Source organism: Bos indicus x Bos taurus, chromosome 11 (genome assembly GCF_003369695.1).
Source record: "Bos indicus x Bos taurus breed Angus x Brahman F1 hybrid chromosome 11, Bos_hybrid_MaternalHap_v2.0, whole genome shotgun sequence".
Taxonomy (NCBI): Eukaryota; Metazoa; Chordata; class Mammalia; order Artiodactyla; family Bovidae; genus Bos; species Bos indicus x Bos taurus.
The window spans coordinates 104,979,087-105,001,322 of record NC_040086.1 but is presented as its reverse complement, the minus strand read 5'-3'; the positions used below and the strand labels follow the sequence as shown (position 1 = coordinate 105,001,322).

The 22,236-nt window shown below is 59.6% G+C and overlaps 3 protein-coding genes across 9 annotated transcripts; all 3 read right to left on the bottom strand.

Moving 5' to 3' along the window:
• Positions 1-9,097: 9,097 nt before the first annotated feature.
• Positions 9,098-12,424, bottom strand: LOC113901868 (epididymal-specific lipocalin-5-like). Of its 3 annotated transcripts, XM_027556889.1 has the most exons (6): positions 11,227-12,133; positions 10,875-10,954; positions 10,296-10,400; positions 10,019-10,120; positions 9,913-9,941; positions 9,098-9,344 (listed from the first exon to the last, which is right to left on the bottom strand). In XM_027556889.1, the coding sequence occupies exons 1-5, from the start codon at positions 11,349-11,351 to the stop codon at positions 9,916-9,918; spliced, it is 438 nt and encodes a 145-aa protein (XP_027412690.1). In that variant the 5' UTR covers positions 11,352-12,133; the 3' UTR covers positions 9,098-9,344; positions 9,913-9,915. The 3 variants fall into 3 exon arrangements, with proteins under 3 accessions (XP_027412690.1, XP_027412689.1, XP_027412688.1); XM_027556888.1 differs by having other exon boundaries at positions 9,913-10,120; positions 11,227-12,424; XM_027556887.1 differs by having other exon boundaries at positions 9,098-10,120; positions 11,227-12,424.
• Positions 12,425-12,884: 460 nt separating this feature from the next.
• Positions 12,885-15,114, bottom strand: LCN8 (lipocalin 8). The gene is made up of 6 exons (XM_027556891.1): positions 14,549-15,114; positions 14,101-14,171; positions 13,708-13,812; positions 13,542-13,631; positions 13,407-13,432; positions 12,885-13,143 (listed from the first exon to the last, which is right to left on the bottom strand). The coding sequence occupies exons 1-6, from the start codon at positions 14,677-14,679 to the stop codon at positions 13,123-13,125; spliced, it is 444 nt and encodes a 147-aa protein (XP_027412692.1). The 5' UTR covers positions 14,680-15,114; the 3' UTR covers positions 12,885-13,122.
• LCN15 (lipocalin 15) lies at positions 14,612-21,855 on the bottom strand. Of its 5 annotated transcripts, none has more exons than XM_027556881.1 (7): positions 21,494-21,679; positions 20,975-21,114; positions 20,827-20,897; positions 20,566-20,676; positions 19,855-19,956; positions 19,545-19,611; positions 14,612-14,679 (listed from the first exon to the last, which is right to left on the bottom strand). In XM_027556881.1, exons 1-6 carry the CDS (start codon positions 21,587-21,589, stop codon positions 19,577-19,579), a joined length of 555 nt encoding a protein of 184 aa, XP_027412682.1. In that variant the 5' UTR covers positions 21,590-21,679; the 3' UTR covers positions 14,612-14,679; positions 19,545-19,576. The 5 variants fall into 5 exon arrangements, with proteins under 5 accessions (XP_027412682.1, XP_027412683.1, XP_027412680.1 ...); XM_027556880.1 differs by lacking the exon at positions 14,612-14,679 and adding an exon at positions 17,948-18,085 and having other exon boundaries at positions 21,494-21,676; XM_027556878.1 differs by lacking the exons at positions 14,612-14,679; positions 19,545-19,611 and adding an exon at positions 15,220-18,085 and having other exon boundaries at positions 21,494-21,697.
• Positions 21,856-22,236: the final 381 nt, after the last annotated feature.

Sequence of the window (22,236 nt, the reverse complement as noted above, 5' to 3'; positions counted from 1 at the left end):
GGTAGGCTTTGGCACTGGGTTGGTGGTGCCAGTGAAAGGTTGCGGTGGTGAGCCGTGTGCTACGCCAGGACTGGTGACCTCCAGAGGAGAGGATTTCGATCCAGGGCCAGAGACAAGGCTTGACTACTGGGAGCTTTTCGTGTAGCAAAGTTTTATTAAAGGGTAATAGAGATACACTCTTGACAAGAGAATTCCAGAAAAACATCTATTTCTGCTTTATTGACTATGCCAAAGCCTTTGACTGTGTGGATCACAATAAACTATGGAAAATTCTGAAAGACATGGGAATACCAGACCACCTGACCTGCCTCTTGAGAAACCTGTATGCAGGTCAGGAAGCAACAGAACTGTTGGTGGTCAGGGTCCCCAGCTGACCACCAGCCTCCCAGATGCCTGATGGGAGAAAACAACAGTGAAAGACAAAAACATCATCCCAACCTTCACATTAACCTTGTTCATTATTTTTTCAAGCAGGATTTCCTGAAAAACACCTGAGAGATGAAGACTAAGTGAGCGAGACAGCAGAAAAAAGCAGATGCTAGAAGCAGACCCATTGGGCTTCCCTGGGGGCTTAGTCAGTAAAGAGACTGCCTGCAATGCAGGAGACTCAGGTTCAATCCCTGTGTTGGAAAGATTCCCTGGAGAAGGAAACAGCAACCCACTCCAGTATTCTTGTCTGGAAAATCCCATGGGGAGAGGAGCCTGGCGGGCTAAGGTCCATGGGGTCACAGAGTCGGACATGACTTAGCATCTAACCCACCAAACCACCATTCCCATCATGAGGCTCCACCCTCATGACCTAATCACCTCCCAAAGGCCCCACCCCTCAGTCCCATCACATCAGGGCTTAGGGTGTCAGCTGCAATGTGGGAGACCTGGGTTCGATCCCTGGGTTGGGAAGATCCCCTAGATAAAGGGAACAACTACCCACTCCAGTATTCTGGCCTGGAGAATCCCATGGACTATACCAACTCTGGGTCACGACTGAGTGACTTTCAGATGTATAGGTCCAATGACTACCCTGGTGATGGTAGAGAATCTGCCTGCAATGCAGGAGACCTGGGTTGGATCTCTGAATCCGGAAGATCCCCTGGAGAAGGGAGTAGAACCCACTCCAATAATCTGGCCTGGAGGATTCCATGGACTGTATAGTCCATTGGGTCTCAAAGAGTCAGACAGGACTAAGTTACTTTCACTTTATGGCTTTTTACTTTTTTATTTTAATGATTTTATTGAAATATAGTTGATTTACAGTGTTATGTTAATTACTGCTCTACAAAAAGTGATTCCGTTTTATATATTTATGTGTGTGTATCAGTTCAGTTCAGTTGCTCAGGCGTGTCCGACTCTTTGTGACCCCATGGACTGCAGAACACCAGGCCTCCCTGTCCACCACCAATTCCCAGAGCTTACTCAAACTCATGTCCATTGAGTCCGTGATGCCATCCAGCCATCTCATCCTCTGTCGTCCCCTTCTCCTCTTGCCTTCAATCTTTCCCAGCATCAGGGTCTTTTCTAATGAGTCAGTTCTTCACATCAGGTGGCCAAAGAATTAGAACTCCATATATATATATTATATATATAATATATATATATATACACACACTTTTTTTCAATTTAAACTTTTTATTTTCTATTGGGGTATAGCCAATTAACAATGTTGAGACGGTTTCAGATGAGCAGGGGCACTCAGCCCTACACATACATGTACTGTGCTCCCCCAGACCCCACCCCATCCAGGCGGCCACATGATACGGAGCAGAGCTCCCTGTGCTGCACAACAGGACCTTCTGGGTTATTGTCCGCAGAGGACTTTAGTTGTGGGGGCAGGTACTCAGACACTCAGACTGCAGCATAGGCTGTGGAAACAGCTAGGATTACTCTGCTTACATCTGACCATCAGATGGGCAACACCAAAATCAGACTGATTATATTCTTTGCAGCCAAAGATGGAGAAGCTCTATACAGTCAGCAAAAACAAGATCTCAAGCTGACTGTGGCTCAGATCATGAACTCCTTATTGACAAATTCAGACTGAAATTGAAGAAACTGGAGAAAATACTACATCATTCAGGTATGACCTAAATCAAATCCCTTATGACTATACAGTGGAAGTGAGAAATAGATTTAAGGGACTAGATCTGACAGACAGAGTGCCTGATAAACTATGGATGGAGGTTTGTGACATTCTACAGGAGACAGGGATCAAGACCATCCCCATGGAAAAGAAATGCAAAAAGGCAAAATGGCTGTCTGAGGAGGCCTTACAAATAGCTGGAAAAAGAAGGGAAGCAAAAAGCAAAGGAGAAAGAGAAAGATATACCCATCTGAATGCAGATTCCAAAGAACAGCAAGGAGAAAGAAGAAAGCCTTCCTCAGCGATCAGTGAAAAGATATAGAGGAAAACAATAGAATGGGAAAGACTGGAGATCTCTTCAAGAAAATTAGAGATGCCAAGGGAACATTTCATGCAAAGATGGGCTCAATAAAGGACAGAAACGGTATGGACCTAACAGAAGCAGAAGATATTAAGAAGAGGTGGCAGGAATACACAGAACTATACAAAAAAGATCTTAATGACCCAGATAACCACGATGGTGTAATCACTCACCTAGAGCCAGACATCCTGGAATGTGAAGTCAAGTGGGCCTTAGGAAGCATCACTATGAACAAAGCTAGTGGAGGTGATGGAATTCCAGTTGAGCTATTTCAAATCCTGCAAGATGATGCTGTGAAAGTGCTGCACTCAATATGCCAGCAAATTTGGAAAACTCAGCAGTGGCCACAGGACTGGAAAAGGTCAGTTTTCATTCCAATCCCAAAGAAAGGCAATGCCAAAGAATGCTCAAACTACTGCACAATTGCACTCATCTTGCACACTAGCAAAGTAATGCTAAAAATTCTCCAAGCTAGCCTTCAACAGTATGTGAAATGAGAACTTTCAGATGTTCAAGCTGAATTTAGAAAAGGCAGAGGAACCAGAGATCAACTTGCCAACATCCATTGGATCATAGAAAAAGCAAGAGAATTCCAGAAAAGCATCTACTTCTGCTTTCTTGACTACACCAAAGCCTTTGACTGTGTGGATCACAACAAACTGGAAAATTCTTCAAGAGATGGGAATACCAGACCGCCTTACCTGCTCCCTGAGAAATCTGTATGCAGGTCAAGAAGCCACAGTTCCGAGTCAGATATGGAGCAACACACTGGTTCCAAATTGGGAAAGGAGTACATCAAGGCTGTATATTGTCACGCTGCTTATTTAACTTATATGCAGAGTACATCATGTGAAATGCTGGGCTCAGTGAAGCAAAAGCTGGAATCACGATTGCCAAGAGAAATATCAATAACTGCAGATATGCAGATGACACTACCTTTATGGCAGAAAGCGAAGAGGAACTAAAGAGCCTCTTGATCAAAGTGAAAGAGGAAAGTGAAAAAGCTGGCTTAAAACTCAACATTCAAAAAATGAAGGTCATGGCATCCAGTCCCATCACCTCGTGGCAAATAGATGGGGAAACAATGGTAACAGTGAGAGACTTCATTTTGGGGGATTCCAAAATCATTGCAGATGGTGACTGCAGCCAGGAAATTAAAAGATACTTGCTCCTTGGAAGAGAAACTATGACCAACCTAGACAGCATATTAAAAAGCAGAGACATTGCTTTGCCAACAAAGGTCCATCTAGTCAAAGCTGTGGTTTCTCCAGTAGTCATGTATGGATGTGAGAGTTGGACCATAAAGAAAGCTGAGCACCAAAGAATTGATGATTTTGAACTGTGGTGTTGGAAAAGACTCTTGAGAGTCCCTTGGACTGCAAGGAGATCAAGGCAGTCAGTCCTAGAGGAAATCAGTCCTGAATATTCATTGGAAGGACTGATGCTGAAGTTGAAGCTCCTATACTTCAGCCACCTGATGTAAAGAACTGACTCACTGGAAAAGACCCTGATTCTGTGAAAGATTGAAAGCAGGAGGGGAAGGCGACAGCAGAGGATGAGGTTGGGTGGCATCACTGACTCAATGGACATGAGCTTGAGCAAGCTCTGGGAGTTGGTGATGGACACGGAGGCCTGGCGTGCTGCGATTCATGGGGTCACAAAGAGTCGGACATGACTGAGCAACTGAACTAACTGAACTGAACTGAGAGAGAGTCCTCTGCATATGGATGCATATGAATTAGGAATCTTGAAAGTCATCGAAACTGCCAATCCCACTCAGGAAATGAATAGACTTAAGGAGTATATCGGAGAAGGCAATGGCATCCCACTCCAGTACTCTTGCCTGGAAAACCCCATGGACGGAGGAGCCTGGAAGGCCGCAGTCCATGGGGTCGCTGAGGGTCGGACACGACTGAGCGACTTCACTTTCACTTTTCACTTTCATGCATTGGAGAAGGAAATGGCAACCCACTCCAGTGTTCTTGCCTGGAGAATCCCAGGATGGGGGAGCCTGGTGGACTGCTGTCTATGGGGTCACACAGAGTCGGACATGACTGAAGTGACTTAGCAGTAGCAGAAGGAGTATATACTTTGCTCTTAGAAGAAGAAATCAAGAAAAGAATGAAAACATTTCTTCTAGTGGAAATCCCACCGTGGGGAGAGGAGGGTATGTGGAAAGCAATAACTATTACGTGAAACTCCAGACTGAACTAAATATGCCAAAGCATTGAAGGACATTAGAAGAACATCTTGAAATGTGTTTTTTTAATTAACTAAGAGCAGAAATGAACAAAAAACAGGAAAGAATTCAGTAAGAGCTAATTGTTGTCAGGAAAGAAATTGACTCTCAGACTTTACCGATAAAGGAAAATTCTTTAGGGTCTCCAGGCAAATGATCAAATTACTTTCAAGGGTGAGAACAAGCTGGCATCGAACTTCCAAAGGCAAAGTGCAAACAGAAATGCATTTGTGGCAGGAGAGGTGCGCACGCCCTCTCAGTAGAGGTGGGCCTAAGGACTCACTGTGGGTGGGCGTAAAGTGAAAGCGTGAGTCACTCAGTCGCGTCTGACTCTTTGCAACCCCATCGAACCTGGGTCAAAGCACCACAGTTCAAAATCATCAATCATCAATTTCAGGCAGATTCTGTACCGTCTGTGCCACCAGGGAAGCCCCTGATGTGGGTAAAGAAGTCCTAAAATGTCTAAGGCGGGTCATGAGGGTTTATGTATTAATTTTACAGGCTTCGCAGGTGGCGGTAGTGGCAAAGAACCCAGCTGCCAACACGAGAGATGTAAGAGACGTGGGTTCAATCCCTGAGTGGGGAAGATCTACTGAAGGAGGGCATGGCAACCCACTCAGTCGTCTTGCCTGGGGAATCCCATGGACAGATGAGCCTGGTGGGTTACGGTCCACAGGGTCACAAAGAGTCGGAGACAACTGAAGCAAATTCACCACACGCGCATAGAATTGTACGCCTTGATAACAGAGAGGAAAACACGCACAGAACTGACTGTCTAGCCACAAGCACAGCATCGGTGAGCTCCACAAAGTAGAAATATTGCAAACTTATCTGACCAAATGACAATAAAACAAGGACTTTAAATTTTTTTCTATTTTAGAAAATACTCTTGGATGAAACAAAAATGCAAAGTGAAATCACAGAATTTATTTATAATAAATATTATTAAAATATCACATGAAACAGGGTCAGAAGAAACGTCAAAGCCTTAAACACACCCTTAAAAATAAAAGATTGAAAGTAATGTATTAGATTCCCAATTCTCACAGCTGGACTGGGGATTCCCCGTGCTCCAGGGGTTGAGAATCCACCTTCCAATGCGGGGGATGTGGCTTCCATCCCTGGTCAGAGAGCTAAGATCCCACCTTCAGTGGAGCAGCTTCCCAGGTGGCTCAGGGGTAAAGAACCTGCCTGCCAATGCAGGAGATGCCAGAGACACGCGTTTGATCCCTGGGTTGGAAAGATCCCCTGGAGGAGGGCAGGGCAACCCACTCCAGTATCCTTGCCTGGAGAATCCCAGGGACAGAGGAGCCTGGCGGGATGCAGTCCATGGGGTCATGAAGAGTTGGACACAACTGAGCGACTGAACGCAAGCCCACGGCCACAGCTACCGCGCTGCAGAGAGAGGCAGCCCACATGCCGCGAGGAAGAGCCCCACGCAGGAGGCTGGCAGCCAGACACACAGATAAAGAAGTGTTTCTAAAAAGGACAAGAGGGGCTTCCCTGGTGGCTCAGCTGGTGAAGAATCCACCTGCAATGTGGGAGACCTGGGTTCGATCCCTGGGTGGGGAAGATCCCCTGGAGCAGGGAAAGGCCACCTACTCCAGTATTCTGGCCTGGAGAACTCCATGGACTGTATAATCCATGGGGTCATGAAGAGTCAGACAAGACTGAGCGAAAAAATAAAATTAAAAATAAAAATTAAAAAAGGACAACAATATAAACCACAGGACCTCAAGGAGAAGGAAATAACAAATAGGGACCAGAGAACAGCAGATGTAACGAATGGATCAAAGTCCTCCCCCGGGGGAGTGGCCGGCAGGACTGGGCATGCTCCACGCGCAGGTTTTGGTCACAGAAGGAAGGAGCCAGTGCGCAACCCCGGCAAAGGCAAGCGCCGCCGCCGTCGTGTGGGCGGAGGGCCACCCAGCCCACCCTCGGGTTCGCTCAGTGTGCCCAACCCCTGGATCGGTCCTCGGGGCGGTGTGGACCCCGCGCCTGGGAGCCCGAAAACTAAAAAAAAGTCTTCATCCTTGAGAAGATGAACAGAATTTTTCCATTAATTTACAGGATTATTAACAGAATCATTAGTACTGTTTTTAAAAAATAATAAATTAACTAACATAAATAAGAAAAAATGGAGAGACTACAAATGCATGAAGTAAGAAAAGACAAAGGGCGGGAAAAATAACCTTTGGGACAAAAGGATAAAAAAATGTTTCATCAACAGAAAGTGCTTTGCTGTCTTCTAAGAAAATAAATTCAAAGTCTTCAACCAGATGTGTTTACAGAATTCAGTTTGCCTGAATTTACCCTATTAGAAAGAAAGAGGGGCTTCCTCTCTGGCTCAGCAGTAAAGAACCTGCCTGCCAGTGCAGGAGACGAGGGTTCGATCCCTGGGTTGGGAAGATCCCCTGGAGGAGAGCATGGCGATCCGCTCCAGTATTCTTGCCTAGAGCATCCCCATGGACAGAGGAGCCTGGCGGGCTACAGTCCACGGGGTCACAAATAGTCAGACACGACTAAGCAACTGAGCACGCACACACCCAGAAAGAAATGTCTGTGATAGATATAATAGGTGATAATTTACAGGTAAGCTGAGAAATGGACAGGTTGATAAGCAGCGCAATCGATCGATAAAGAGAGGCTATGAGAAAGGACTAGACTGATGGGCAGTGGAAACGGCACCCACGCGGGAACAGAGGGAAAGCTCAGGGTGTGAAGCCGGCTTCAGACCTTCCTGTCCCAAACCCAACCCTGGCTCTTCTCAGCATCACTTTCAGTTGTACGTGTGTTAGTCGCTCAGTCGTGTCCGACTCTTTGCGACCCCATGGACTATAGCCAGCCAGGCTCCTCTACCCATGGATTCCCCAGGCAAGAATCCTGGAGTGGGTTGTCATTCTCTTCTCCGGGAGGTCTTCCCGACCCAGGGACTGAGCCTGGGTCTGCTGTGTTGCAGCAGGCTCCTTACTGTCCGAGCCACCAGGGAAGCCCCGGTTTTTATTAACTCCTTGTTTTCGACCATAGATTGCATTTTCCCGTTTCTCTGTCCGTGCAGTAACTTTTGCGCTGGATAGCGCTGCAGACACGCGGTGGGGGCCTGGTCTCCGTCACGGGCCTCTGAATTGTCCCCGCCCCGCTTCCCGTGCGGAAGCCCTCATGCTGGACATGATGTATTTGTCCAGTGCCTTTGGGGCCTTCCAGGGGGTGAAAGTGAAGTGGGGTTGTAAGGGTGGAACCCCAACCCAGTAGGGCTGGGCCCCTTAGAAGAGGGAAGGACACCAGAAACCTGTCCCCACACGTGCAGAGAAGAGGGTGCGATGGGAAAGCTGCCGTCCACAAGCCATATGAGGGCCCTCGCCAGACACCAGGCTCTTAGCACCCTGACCTCAGACTTCCAGCCTCCAGAGGAGAAACCCCTGTTGCTTCTGTACCACATTCAGCGGGTTCTGTGTTACAGCAGCCCAAACAGACGTCCTAGAACCTTCTATCGGGAGGTGCAGCTGAGGCAGACGGCCGTGCTCCCCTGAGCTCTGGCCAGACAGGTCTGGGGGAAAGGCCAGGTGCTCCCCAGGCACCTCGCAGGTGTCGGAGTGCAGCCTCCAAACATCCCCCTGCTCGTCTTTCGGACCCGTCGTCTCAGGCAGGCCCTCCCCTCGAGGGTGGTCCTTACTCCTGGAGGCTTTCTGGTGGCCCGCTGGGGTCAGCAGGGTCTCTCTTCTCTGGACGGATGGGCCCCACCGGCCCCTCAGCTGTGCTCAGAAGCCCCGTGACCCTGCTCTGCACGCGGGCAGGGGGCAGACGCCCACCCACATTCTCTGCCCTGCCCCAGCCGATAGAAGGAGGGTGTGGTCATGGTGGGGGTGCCCCCAGGCGCTGAGGAGGACCGGGCTGATAGGGGATGGAGCCAGCAGGGGGCCGGGGTTGGGGCAACTGTGGCCTGAGGGCCTTGGACCCAACGCCCACGGATTTGAGCTCAGGGCAGCAGGGAGCCAGGCGAAGAAAGACAGGCGGCAGCCGTGGTCACCTTCCACTTGGGAGGAGCTCGGCTTGGGCCGGCCCGGGGCTGCCGCGGGCTCTCGGGGACCAGAGGAGAGACCAGAAGGGCCCGGGGCAGCCCGGCCCACAGGCACTGAGCAGCACAGGCCGGCAGAAGGGACGGGGAACAGCGGGAGCCGGCCTGCCTGTAGCCGTGTCGGCCACAGCGGGAGGAGCCCACCCAGGGGCGGGCGTCCCCCATGGTCATGGTGAACCCAGACCTCCTGAGAGTCAGGTCTGCTGCGATGTGGAGGCAGTCACAGGACACACACCCCACCAGCCCGCCCGCCACCCCTCGGCCCCCTGGAAAGACGGGACCAGACACACACCCACCAGCTCGCCCGCCACCCCTGGCTCCCTGGAAAGAAAGGACCATGCATGGTTCAGCTGAAGAGTTTATTCGGGCTGAGCAGCTGCAGGTGGCCCCCCAGGGCTGGTGGCCCAGGGAGGCTGGGTGGCCCAGGGAGGCCGGGTGGGCGGGGCTGCAAGCACACCAGTGCGGGGTAGGGGCTCCCCTAGGTCAGATCCTGCAACATGGAAGGGCAGGGCCTCAGGATGCCACCCTCATCCGAGGGCCCCAGCCAGGAGTGGGTGTCCTAGCTGAGTGGCCTGGGCCTCAGTTTCTCTACCTGTAAAGTGGGGTCACAGTACCATCTCTCGGAGCTGTTGAGACAGAGGGGACCGTGCAACTGAAGGGTTAGCACAGTGGGGGACCCGGGAGCCTGAGACGGGGTCCACAGGGCCTGTGACCCCCAGGCAGGACCCTGCTGGGTGGAAACCTGGACGAGGCCAGCCTGCCCCCACCACCAGGGACCCCTCCTGGCGTCAGCATCCTGGAGGCCCCAGGAGCTAGAGTGAGCGCGGACTCCTGTCAGGCTGGGACTCAGCCAGGGCGGAGACTCGCCTCCTTCAGGAGCCTGGGACATCTCCCGTGGGCTGGGGCAGCGTGCGGGGCTGCGTGAGGGACAGGCGCCCGGCCCTCTCTCAGCCCAGGCTTTGCAGCCACAGGAGGGGCTGGCTCAGGACAGGAGATGCTCACGGCGTCCACGCCCAGGTCGGCCCTGACTCTCGGGAAGCCCCGGCTCCACCTGCCCCGGAGTCAGCCCCCCGATCCCTGGGACCCCAGACTCCTCTTCCAGCTGTGATGGGGAGGCCTGGGGACCCAGCCCCAGCCTCGGGGTGGGGAAGGAGACTCACCACCTAGGACAGCAGGTTCACACAGGTCACTGTGGAGATGAGACGGTGGGGAAGTGGGGAGACAGTTCCCAGGAAGGAGGCCCCCAGCCCCTAGCCCGACACTCACAGTCCTTGGTGAGCAGCTGCACGTTCGAGACCGACAGCCCCTGCTCCACGGCCTTCTCCACGAACTTTTCTGTGGCCTTCTCATTGTGCTCCAAGGTCCGGCCTGCGAGGATGGGGGCGCGGCTGGCTGGGGCCCCCAGGGACGCCCTCCCTGCCCAGCCAGTCCCTGCTCCGCCCTGCCCGCCCCAGGCCCCCACCCGTCTGCCCCCTAGGCTTCTCCTGCCCCCTCCCTGAGGGGCCGGGCTCTCCCAGGCTGGAGCGGGAGGCCATGGGCTCACTGTAGAGCTTCAGCACGCTGCTGGGCTTCCCGCCTCTGTTCAGGATGATGTTCATGATGGCGTAGGTCTTGTAGTCCGTGGCCACCACGATGACCTCTTTGCCTCCTTGGGATAAACCAAACAAAGGACTCCCAGGCTGTGGGGGGGGTGCCTCCCATGGGCCATACGCCCACCTCGGAAAGTACACACACACGTGCTGCACACATGTGGGGCTACAGCAAGCCTTCTGGACTCCCCGGGGAGCTTCTGAAGAGGGTGGGCAGAGACCCCCACTGGCCAGGACAGAGGCCACCTGATCAGGCTCATCAGAGGCTGCAGAGAGGAGGCTCGGGGGGCCCAGGCCGGGGGCTGGGCAGCTTCCGTGCAGGCTGAGCACTGAGCTCAGGCCGAGGGCTCTGGGCGACCACGTCCCCACGGGAAGACCCTCAGAGCCAGGGTGGCTGAGCAAGGGCCACGTGCGGTGGGACAAAGCATCCCCACTGGCTCCCGGCGCACGGAGGGCGGGGCTGGGGACTCCAGGCTGAGCGGGGCGTCGGGGCAGGGAGTGAGGAAGGGACGACCGCGGGCCGCATTCCTCACCAGACTCTAAAGGGATCTTGAACTTCCCGGGGGCGTCCCCCTTCACGGCCTGGTTCTTCTCCTTCATGCACAGGTTCATGCTGGAGAGGGCAGACGCTTTCAGCCCACCCTCGCCCACCACCACCGCGCCTTGCTCTGGACAAGGGGCAGCTCTGAGACCACCAGGTAGCCCCCGACCAGCGGGCCCCTGCCCAGCTCCACGTCCAGGCACCGGCCACCTCAGGAAGCCACTCAGAGGACAGAAGCCCTGCGCCTCCACCCTGCCCTGGGGGCCCTGGCACCCTCCTCCCCCCACCCCATCCTCGTCCCGCCAGGGGGGCCGCGTGACACCGGGAAGGCCAGCGCCACTCACTGGTCAGACACGGAGGTCAGGCTGAGGTGGGGCCCGTCCTGTTCCACTATCACGGCCCCCACCTTCCGCCGTGGGGACGAGCTCTGGTGCTCCAGGTTGGAGGCCAAGGCAATCTCGTACCACATACCTGAAAACTGGGGGGACAGCAAGCTGGAGGGGGACTGCCTTGGAGGGGGGCCTGCCGCTGGTCTCAGGGCCTCCCCCAGCCCAGGACAGTGGTCTGTGGAATTCCCGGGCCCCGCACGCCTGGAGCTGGCAGGGGCTCTAGAGGGAGCGTGTCCCCAGGGGCCTCCAGGCCCCCTCCGGCCGGCTCAGCCGTTCACCATGGCGGGCACCTGACGCAGCCACCTGGGTCAAGCTGAAGTTCTGGAGGCCCAAGTCCTCCTTGCCAGCCGCCAGCACCACGAGCAGCCCCAGCAGGGCTGCAAGCAAGTTGCCCCTCATGTCTGGCCAGCAGGGACTGGGGCCAGCTCCCCAAAGCCACAGGACATGCTCCTTGGCCCAGTCTGGGCTTATACCCTCCCCGTGGGTGTCGGCAAAGGCACAGGCTGGCTTCATTAAGCAGACTGCCTGCCCATCAGCTGGGCCAGGCCTGAGGGGCCTCCGCCCCTGGACCTTGATGTTGCCCCAGCCGCTTGGCCAGCCAGTCGGCTGCCCTGCAGGCTGGGCCCCAGGCCCCTGGAGGGACAGTGCCCAGAGCCCCCAGACCACCTGCGAGAGGCCGGAGGGCAGCATGGGGCTCCATGGTGAGGGGGCAGGACAAGAGGCGGCACGTCCCGCACTTCGGGACATGTGTGTGGGGGGCGGATGGCGGTCGGGGCCCCTCACGGCACCAGGACCCAACTGCTGCCCACAAGGCTCCAGCAGGAGCCCTCAGCAGCACCCAGGGCAGCCCGAGGCCCTGGCACCTGGCCCGCCTGGGAGCACCAGGCGACCTCCGGACGTGGGTGCGTGCCCTCGAGGGCCCGCCAGCTGCGTAGGCAGGGGCCCGGGTCAATGGGGCAGGACCAAGGACACGGGCACCCGGGCGACGCTGACTCTGTAGCCCACCGGCCGTGGGCAGCGAGGCATGAGCCGGGACGTCCCGATCCCGCCAGCCCTGCAGGCCGATCAGCAGCCCCCGAGGTGGCTCCCCTGGCCCTTCACCCACGGAACCGTTCTCCGTGGCGGGGACAGTGTCTCTCCGTCCCATGGAACTGTTCCCTGAGGAGGGACAGCGTCTCTCCACCTCACGGGTGAAGAGCTTCACCAGCAGGGGTGGAGGGCACCTGTCCAGGTCCCCCTGGCAGGTGGGCAGCCACCCCGTCACCCCAGCTGCCCTCACGGCCCTTGACTGCACCCCACCTCCAAGTGTCAGCCGTCCACCCGATGGTGGCCAACAGCAGCCAGGCCGGAGGGCTGGGGAGCAGCAGAGACAGAGACAGGGGAAAGGAGGCAGAGGGCGAGGGCAGGGGGCGACGCCCGGGCAGTGCCAAAGGGACACGGGGGTCCCCACTCCCCGGGGAGCAGAGTGCGGGGCCCGCAGACAGCGCACGGCCTCACGGTCTCGGCTCAGCCTGCGGCTCACGGCAGAGGCTCCAGGGCAGCTGCTGACCGTTTGTTGACCCCACCAGCCCCACCCACCACCCCTGGCCCCCCAGGAAAGACGGGACCCTGGGTTCGGCCGTAGAGTTTATTCAGGCTGAGCAGCTGCAGGTGGCCCCAAGGCTGGCGGCCCAGGGAGGCCGGGTGGGCGGGGCTCCAAGCATCCCCGTGGGGGCGGGGCTCCCCTAGGTCAGATCCTGCGACAGAGAAGGGCAAGGCCTCGGGGCGCCGTCAGAACCCGAGGGCCCCAGCCAGGAGTGGGTGTCCTAGCTGAGTGGCCTGGGCCTCAGCTTCTCTACCTGCAAAGTGGGGTCACAGTCCCGTCTCTCGGAGCTGTTGAGACAGAGGAGGCCATGCAGCTGAAGGGTTAGCACAGTGGGGGAGCCGGGAGCCCGAGAAAGGGTCCACAGGGCCTGTGCCCCCCAGCAGATGGAAACCCGGACAAGGCCAGCCTCCCCTGCCCTGCCCCCACCCTGCCCGCCCCAGCCTCCAGGGTCCCCTCCGGGCAGCCTGGTGTCAGCACCCTGGGGGCCCTGGGATCTAGAGTGAGCCGGGACTCCCATCAGCCTGGGACTCAGCCGGAGGCGAAGACTCACCTCCTTCAGGAGCATGGCGCACCTCCCTGTGGGACAGGGGAGCGTGAGGGGCTGCATGTGGGATGCATGCCCAGCCCCCGCCCCCCGCTGTCGGGGCCCCCTTGCCCAGAGCCCACCCCGAGGCCTGGAGCTCACCGTGCCGGCCCACCAGATACAGCCCCATGTCCGTGGTCAGCTCCCGGAACTTCAGGAACCCGGGCTCACACTCGCCGCCCAGGCTCCGAGCTGTGGGGGCATGGGGGCCTGAGCCAGGGGTCCCCGGGGGCCGCGGCGGTCCAGCCCCCACCCTGGGGCGGCTTACTGAAATACTTGAACACGTAAAACTCATGGTTCTGCCACTGGAGGGACACGCGGAGGATGGCGTACTGCTCATAGTCCGTGTCCACCACGTGGATCTCCCGGCGGCCTGCGTGGACAAGCGGGAGGGCCAGGCCTGGGTGGACGGGCACCCCTCAGGGTGGGTCGGCCTGGGCGGTCAGGGTCGCCAGGGCCTGACTCCATTCTCCCCCACCTAGCCAGGACCCTCTCGGGATGCCGGGACCCTCTCGGGGGGACTAGAGCAGCCCTGGCAAGATGACCGGTCCACTGTGGGGAGCACAGGAGCCTGGGGCGTGAGGAGGAGTGCAGGGAACAGCATGAAGAGCAGCCAGGCTAAGAGGAGCTGGCGGGTGGGGCCCGAGGAAGCAGCTCTTACCAGGAAACACAAATTTCCCCAAAACATTCATTTCTGAGCTCACTATTTCTTCAGTCTGACAACTTCCTGAGCTGAAAGGCATGGTCAACAGAGTGGTCACTAAGGAAATGCCCGCCTGAGTGCCTTCCCGGGGCCCACTCCTGGCAAGGGGGCAGGCGTGCTGTCCCCAGGAACGCCTGGGGCAGGGGGGCCGTGCCCTTCCGAGAGCCACCCACTGGCAAGTTCTCCTCCCGTCCTCCCAAACCCGTGGGGCCTCATCAAGATGCCCTGCTTCATCCAGGAGAGGACGCAGCTTTGGGGCCTGGGGTCCGGTCTCAGGGGACGATCGAGGAGCACCCCGGGAGGACTGGTGCACGCAAGGGACAGTGGGGTCCACGCCCCACGCCCACAGCTGCAGCCCCCCGACACACACACCTGACCCCCACGCTCCCGGGGGCCGGCCGCTTACTTGTTGTAGGCAACTGCCACGGTCAGAGTCTCCCCACTCAAGGTCAGGAACAAGGCCTCCAGCCTCCTTGGGGTCTTCAGTGCCAAGTTTTCTCTGGAGGCCACACCAGCTTCCCACCAGAATCCTACCATCTAGAGAAAGGACCGGAGCCAAGCCCATTCGGGCAGCAGAACCAGACCCCGGGAGGCAGACCCCTCTCCCTAGACCTCCCAGGCAGGGAGTCGGCGGGCTCTGAAGGGTCAGGGAAGCAGCAGGTGACGGGCCTTCCGCGGGGTCCCCAGGTGGGCCTGTCTGCGGCTGCCGCAGGGCTGGCGCCCTTCTCCGAGGAGACCCGGCCTTGCGGTGCCTTCCCCTGAGCAGAGGCAGCGGTGGTCAGAGCCCGAGAGACGGCGCAGGGAGCCGGCCGGCTGGACGTGAAGGCCCCCCGGGGGCGTTGGCCAGCAGCCCTGCCCCGTGGGGGAGGCCCAGCTCTGCATGGCCACGCTGGAGGACCGAGTGGCCGCCTTGGAAACCACCCCTGGGGCCCGGACCTTCCCTCTGAAGCTGTTATTTTTAATTTTTTTTAGTTCTACCAGTTTATTGCTACCAACCCATCACCCTCCACCCTCATGCACACTTGCTCAGTCATGTAACCCCATGGACTGCAGCCTGCCAGGCTCCTCTGTCCATGGACTTTTCCAGGCAAGAATACTGGAGTGGGTTGCTATTTCCTTCTCCACCCTCTGAAGCTTTTAAAAACAGATCATTTTTTGCAAGAGAAGCAAACCTGTGTCCAACACCGGCTGTTTCTGAGCCTGCCGGCCCAGGCCGGGCAAAGAAGGAGCTCAGACAAAGAAGCCTCCAGATGGAGACCAAACGCCCCCGCCAAGGTCCCTGCCCTGGGAAGGCCTCCACCTCTGCTCCCACTGCCTGCGGGGTCAGAGGTCAGAGCAGGAAGCCTGCCAACCCGGGAGCAGGAGATGGCCACCCCAAGCCCCACACCCTGGAGACCCCCTCAGGGGAGCGGCCAGCCAGGCTGAGGACACGGTCACCCAGAGGAGGCCCCGGGGGAGGGGGCCGCCCCCATCGGCCCTGGGTACTCGCCGTATCCCCACCGGCCAGGAGCAGGGACCCCAGGCCGGGCTGAGCTCACACCTGGGGGGTCCTGGGGCCCCCGCGCGCCTGCCCCAGCTCAGCCGTGGGAGAGGAGGGCTGGAGGAGCTGGCTCCTCAGGGCCCTCCCGGCCCAGGCCTGCCGCCCCGAGGAAGACCAGCACCTTCTGCAGGTCCAGGCTCTGCGGGGTCATCTGCACCTGGGCCAGCATGAGGCCCAGGAGGGCGCTCAGCAGCCCGGCCCCCATTGAGCATCTGCTCCGCGCCCTGAGCCCTGGGCAGGGTTATAGCAGGATGGAGGGTGGGCGGGGGTGCAACCCCCCAAGAGGACCGCAGTGAACTTGGCCTCCAGCCACTCAGGGGTGTGCATCCGGGCCCCAGGACGCCCACAGCCCTGGGGCAGGGTGACCTGGACCAGAGCCGCCCGTGCCACCCCCCTCCCGGTCTAGGGCCTGCCGGGGGGCCTGAGAGCAGGACAGACACCCCCACTCCCAAGCAGGGCCGCCAGGACCACGTCTCCCCCCGGGGAGGGGCTGCCAGGATGGAGTCGCCAAGCCCAGGCCTGCACACACGGCCAGACTCCCCTCCCAGGGCTCCCAGCGGTCTTCAAGCCCTTTCTGATGGGTCTCGGGAAAAGTGGGTGAGCGCTCCACAGGCCTGGGCCACAGAGGCAGGCGAGGACCGCTTCTGGCTGCGAGGCGTGGGTGGGAGAGGTCGCTGCCTGCAGAGGGGGCCGCGGAAGAGAGACAGACGCTCCGCGGGAGGCGGCATTGGGGTTCCCTGGGCCCCTGCCCCTCCATGGACACCAGGCAGCGGCCGGCAACCCACCTGCTTCCTGTGCGAGCAGCTTCTCCACCAGGTGGGACCCTTCCGGCCCTGACACCTGCCCTGACACCCACCCTGCACGGCCAGGCAGGGCCAGCCTCGGGGACCCCTGTCCTGCTTACGCTCCACGAGCTGTGGGCTGCCGGTGTCCACCCCTTCCCACCGTGCCCAGACCCCCAAGCCCGGGACCAGATGGTGAGCAGGTCAGGGTGAAGGCAGAGCCAGGCTACCTGGGCACCAGGGCCTCCAGCCGCATCGCCCGAGGGAGGCGCCTTCCTCAGTCTCCCCACCTGTCAGGATGGCGAGCACAGCAGGGGCCAGGTGCCCAGGAGGGTCCCAGGCACCAAGGCAGCCGCGACCCAGGTCTCAGCCCTGGCCTCTGGCCAATGCAGGGTGGCCTCCCCACCTCCAAAGCCACAAAGGCTCACACAGGCCTGGCCAGCTAAAGGGGAGGCCGCTCACCCGAGGCAGGGGGACTGCCACCTTGACTCTGCAGCAAAGCTGTGGGTCACACAAGGACCAGTCAGCCCCAAGACCCAGGGGGCCCGTCCAAAGGGAAGGAGCGAGGCGGGATGCCCGAGGAGGCTGACCCGGGTCCGGGCTGAGCCCGGAGCTGGGCTCACGAGCCAGTCCCCCGGGGGCTTGAGCGGGCAGAGGAGAGAGGACAGGAAGCCCAGGGCCACCCCCTGTCTTGGGGTGATCAGCCCGAGGCAAGGATGGGTGCGCTCAGAGCTAACAGCTTCCTGCTCCACCCTGCCAGGGCTACAGGATGCCCGTGAGCAGTGAAGCAGGGTGTCCAGTGCCTTCCTGCCCTGCCGCAGGCCCAGCCAGCCCTTTGAAGTGTGCGCATCGGGCAGAGCCGGATGCTGTGAGCTCCATGGGGCGTGGTGTCGGGGCAGGAGCCACAGGGGACCCCGGGCGTGGGGCGCTCCGGCCCCCCCAGCTCATCGAGGCTCAGCAGGGAGCTCAGGCCCCAGACAAGGCACCCAGCAGGCTCTCCGCTCGGGCCCGAGGGTCCATCCAGGGGCACTCAGGCTGGGCCACAGGGAGGGGCTCAGGGTGCTCTGGCCACGACCGTGACCCGTTCCCAAGCTTCAAGGAGGCTCACCAATGAGCCCAAGGTCAAGGTCACAGCAACAGCAGGAAGAAACACCGAAAAGCTGCACCCCGAAGCTCCCCTGCAGCTGCTCTGCCTCTGTGGGTTCTGCCCCTAATGGAGGCCCAGCCGCGGGGCCGGGCTGCCCAGGGCACCTCGGCATCCCCACAGGGGCCATGAGCCCACAGGAGCCGGGCTGGGGGACCCAGATGCTGCTTGTGGGTGCAGACCTTACGGGGGGCCACCCTTGGCCAGTGCCTCCTCCCTCTGAGCCAGAGTGCCCGTCCTCAGCCCTGAGCCTCCCGGCCCCAGTGGCTCCAGGAGCCCGGATCACAGCGGGGCCCCAGGGCCCTCCCTAACGGCCTCTCCAAAGAATCCAGGGCCCTCGAAACTGCAGAATCTGTTTATTGAGCAGAAGGGGGAGGCCCCAGGAGATGCCCGCGAAGGGTGGGGGACGGGAAGGCAAGGCTGGAGGGCCGTGGGTCAGGACACTTGGGGTGACAGGACCCGCTGCTCCGGCTCTCCCTGCACAGACAGCAAAGGTCCGGTCACTCCTGGGACCCGAGTGGCGCTTCACACAGCAGGGTGCCCCATCTACTCATCCCCTGAAAGGGCAGGGTGAGTGGATTCTGCCACCGAAGCTTCTGCAACCGTGGAAATGCTCCCCCAAGGCGGCCCCCTCCCCCAGTGTCGCCCCCTTACCGGGCTCCCCAGGGACCCAGCCACTGTCCCCAGGGCCTCACCACCTCCCTGGCTGGTGGAACAGCCACTTAACCCCGAGGAGCCTGCGGACACAGCCCTGGAGAGGGGGTCCACGTAGGTGTGCACTTTACCCTAAAAGGTGCTTTTTTAACATAATCCTGGGGGTGGGGCACAGAGCAGGCAGACAGGCTCAGGCTCTCTGCAGCTAGAACCTTCCTGATGGCACGTGACCTGATCCCTAACGTGGCTCAAACAGGGATGGAGCCGGGACCTGGGCTGCGTCATTGAGACCCACTGAAAGCTGCAGCAGCCCGATGCCCCCAGCGCAGCCCTGGGCAAACTCGGCCTGGCCGGGGGAGCAGAATGAAGTGAAGGCCAGAGGGCCGCTGCCCGCAGGCCACTCTGGAAGCCCCCACCTAACCTAACCCACCATGCCAGGAGAGGCCGCAGGGATGCCTCCCGACGCCGGCGAATGTCACATCCTGTCCGAGGTTTACTGCTCATGTAGGTTCCCAAGTTCTTCACGGGGAAGGGGGGTGAGGGGCCCAATGGTCTCCTCTCCACTTTGGGAGAAGGCGTCCCCAAGAGCCCACCTGCATCCATGTCCCAAGGGGTCCTGGGGACTCAGCCCTGTGCCAGGAGGCTGCGGTTCCCACCTTGTGGGGCCCTTGGGAGAGGATGAGGACTCGGGAATCCCAAGGCAGCGCCCCATGCTCTGGGCAAGCCAGGGGCTATGGGGACACAGAGCGCACTGGGCTGGATTATGCCCCTCCAAATCCATATCCACTTGGAACTCCGAAAACGCCCTTATGTGGAAATAAGGTCTCTGAAGATGTAATTGTTAAAGATCTTGAGAGGGGATCACCCTTGATTTAGGGTATCCTTATATGAAGGCAATCTGGCCTCTTAACAGGCGAGGCAGGGATGGGAGTGGTGGGTCGACAGGCCAAGGATCACCAGCACCAACAGCCTCTGGAAGAGGCAGGGATTCTCCCCAGAGCCTCTGGGCAGTCCTGCCCCATCCTTGACTCCGCACCTCTAGCCTCTAGGCTATGAGAGAGTAAATTCCTGTTGTTTTAAGCTACGGCAGCCCTAGGTAATCAGGAGAGGCTTCCCTGGAAGAGGTGATATGTAAGTGGAGGCTGCAGGCACAGAAGTGAGTATCCAGGGAGAACAAGGGATGCTGGGGGATCTGCACTTGCAGACCTCAGCAGGTGAGAGGGAGGAGGTCCCGGCACACAGGCCCTGGAGAGCCGGAGGGAGGTGTTACCCTGGCTCCTACCTGGGAAGGGCCAAACTGGGTCTCTGGAGCCCTCAGGGTGCGTCCCTGTCCCCCAGGGAGCACACATCTGTAGAAAGACAGAGGGTCCCGAGAGGCTGGGCTGGCTGGGACTTCACCCTGCCTCCTGCAGCCCCTCCCCATGCCAAGGGACCCGCTGGGGGCGGCATCCCCAATCTCCCCCGGCCCGGCCAACACACCCTTGGAAGACAGGGCTACTTCCTGCCGGCACCTCCCAGGACTCCAGAGGCTCTGGCAGGGGCGGGGCTTTGACCGGGCGGGACTTTGACAGGGGCGGGGCTCTCAGGGGTACCTGACTTGGGCAGCATGGTCACCATGTCCGCTGGCAGCCCCACCGTCGGGTAGAAGTCCTGGAAGGCCTCCAGGGCCTGGGGACTCGCTTCTTGGGTCCGGCCTGGGGCAGAGCAGGGGCCGCTGTGAACCCCCGTGGGTCACAGAGATGAGAGACATGGGCAGATGGGGGCCCCTGGCCTCACTGCCCTTTCCTGAAGGCTGGCGGTAGGTCTGCCCCCTGAGGTTGGGCAGGTTGTGCACTGATGAAAGTGCCTGCCTGGCTGAGGGGCTAGTGGGGACTGGAAACTGCACAGACGGGCAGCCTTTCCCAATTCACACAGGGCACCTGGGAGCTTGGGGTGCCTGGCTGCTCTCCCAGACCCTGCGCCCCGGAGCCCCACCCCTTCAGACACCTTTACCTGCAGCTCCCAAAGCCAGCTTCCCGCCCTCACCCCTGCCTCTCCTCTTGGGGAACTCTCCTGGTTCACTCTGCCAAGCCCACGAGAAATTAAAGCAGAATAGTATCGCAGCCCCTGCTCAGGGTGTCAGGCCGCAGGCCAAGCAGGGGAGGCGGGGTCTCCAGCCAGAGACAGGCCTGAGTTTTGGCCTGAGTGCCCAGCCTTCAGAGGCCCCTCAGTTCAGCCGTACCCATTTGTGATGGGGTGGGCAGGGCCTGAAGAGGTGCCCCAGTGGGTGGGGGTGGGGTCGGGGGGTGCGGGGGAGCCCTCACTGTAGAGCTGCACCATGGTGCTGAGCGCGCCCTCCAGCTCCTTGTAGATGTAGACCACGGCGAAGGAGCTGTAGTCCGTGTCCACCACGCGCACGTCCAGGTAGCCCAAGGCTGCAGAGGAGACAGCCGGCTCTGGACAACTGAATGGCTGAGCATCCGCCCACACGGGAAAGGGGGCGGGGCCCAGGCGGAGGCAGGGGAGGGCCCCGGGAGGGGCATGGGGGAGGGTCACCCATGGAGAAGGGGGTGGGGGTCACTTACCTGGGACTCGGAAGTGCCCCTGGGCACCCACTCTCAGGTACTCCGCATCCGCCTGGTTACAGCCGTCCGCCCTGGGGGGTGCACGGCCCGCTCACTCTCGGCCCCGCCCACCCGGCCCCGCGCGCCCGCTCACCCCGCGCCCGCTCACCGGGGGAACTCCATGTGGACGCTGAGGTTGCCCCCCGCCGAGGCCTTGATGTCCCTGGTGGACATCAGCAGGTGGTCCTTCTTGCCCAAGAAGACCTTGCAGTCAGAGACCATGGAGACCACGTACCAGAGGCCTGAGAACTGCAAGACAGCTCAGTGACCCGGGGCGGAACCTCCCGGCACCCGGACAGTGGGCCACAAGGCCCACAGATTTGTCTGAAGCCACTCGGCCGGGGGTCTCCGGAGTGTCCGAGCCCCAGTGCTGCCACTCACCTGGGGCAGGGGTCCTGGCCACTGGGAGCCTCAGTTCTCTGAGTTGTGAAGTGGGTCAGTAACTACCCAACAACAGGGTTGTTTCAGGGTTAAATGGAAGGGACTCTAAAGGGTGTGCAGGCCCAGGACACCAAGCAAGCGTCCCACGGAGGCGGCAGGCTCTGCTAGAACACGGTCACTCCTGTTTCCAGTGGCTGCTCAGCCCGGACCCCCCACCCGCATGGCACAGCACGGGGGCCTGTCGTACCTTGTTGGCATCAAAATCTGGCTGCACCAGCACGTCAGCCTGAGCCGAGGGTGGCCAGAGCAGCAGCAGGACGCAGCTCAGCAGCGTGGACCCCATCCCCGTCTGTGACCCTGGCCCCGCACTGGCCCATCCCTACTGCTGTGGGCAGCTTTATAGCCCGGCCCGCAGTGGGGCAGGGCCAGCGAGCCGCCTGGGCAGCGCACGGCGTCTCGGTTCTGGAAACGCCAGCCCCTCTTTGTTCATTGTTTGGCACAATCGCCCGAGTGTCCCCACTGGCTCCAGGGGTCATTTCCGGGAGGGCTCCAGAGGGCTCTCACTTGGCTTGGGCCTTGCCCACCTGTGGGCAACGCGGCTGGAGCCCGGGGACCTTGGGGGCGCCGCTGGGGAGCACCCACGGTCAGGTTGCTCCAGCCAGGAGGCTCCCCCTTGGGGCCCAGGTCCCCCAGAGTCCTCACCCCCTCACCTCCCTGCACAGGAGCGTAGTCACATCAGCCGGGCCTGGGGACCTCGTCTCAGGGGGACAGAGGTGATGTCAGAGGCCTGAGCAGTCCTGCCTCCAGACCCCTGGCTGGGCCTCCAGCAAGCCCGTGGGGAGGGCGGGGCTGGGCCACCACCTGGGGTGGATTATGGGGTCACGGCCACCTTATCACTGGTTGCATAAGCGTGCGGACGGCAATGTCGCCGGGGAGGCGCCGCAGGCTGGCCAGGCCTCTCTCCAGGTGGCCTCTTCTGTCCTCTCAGGG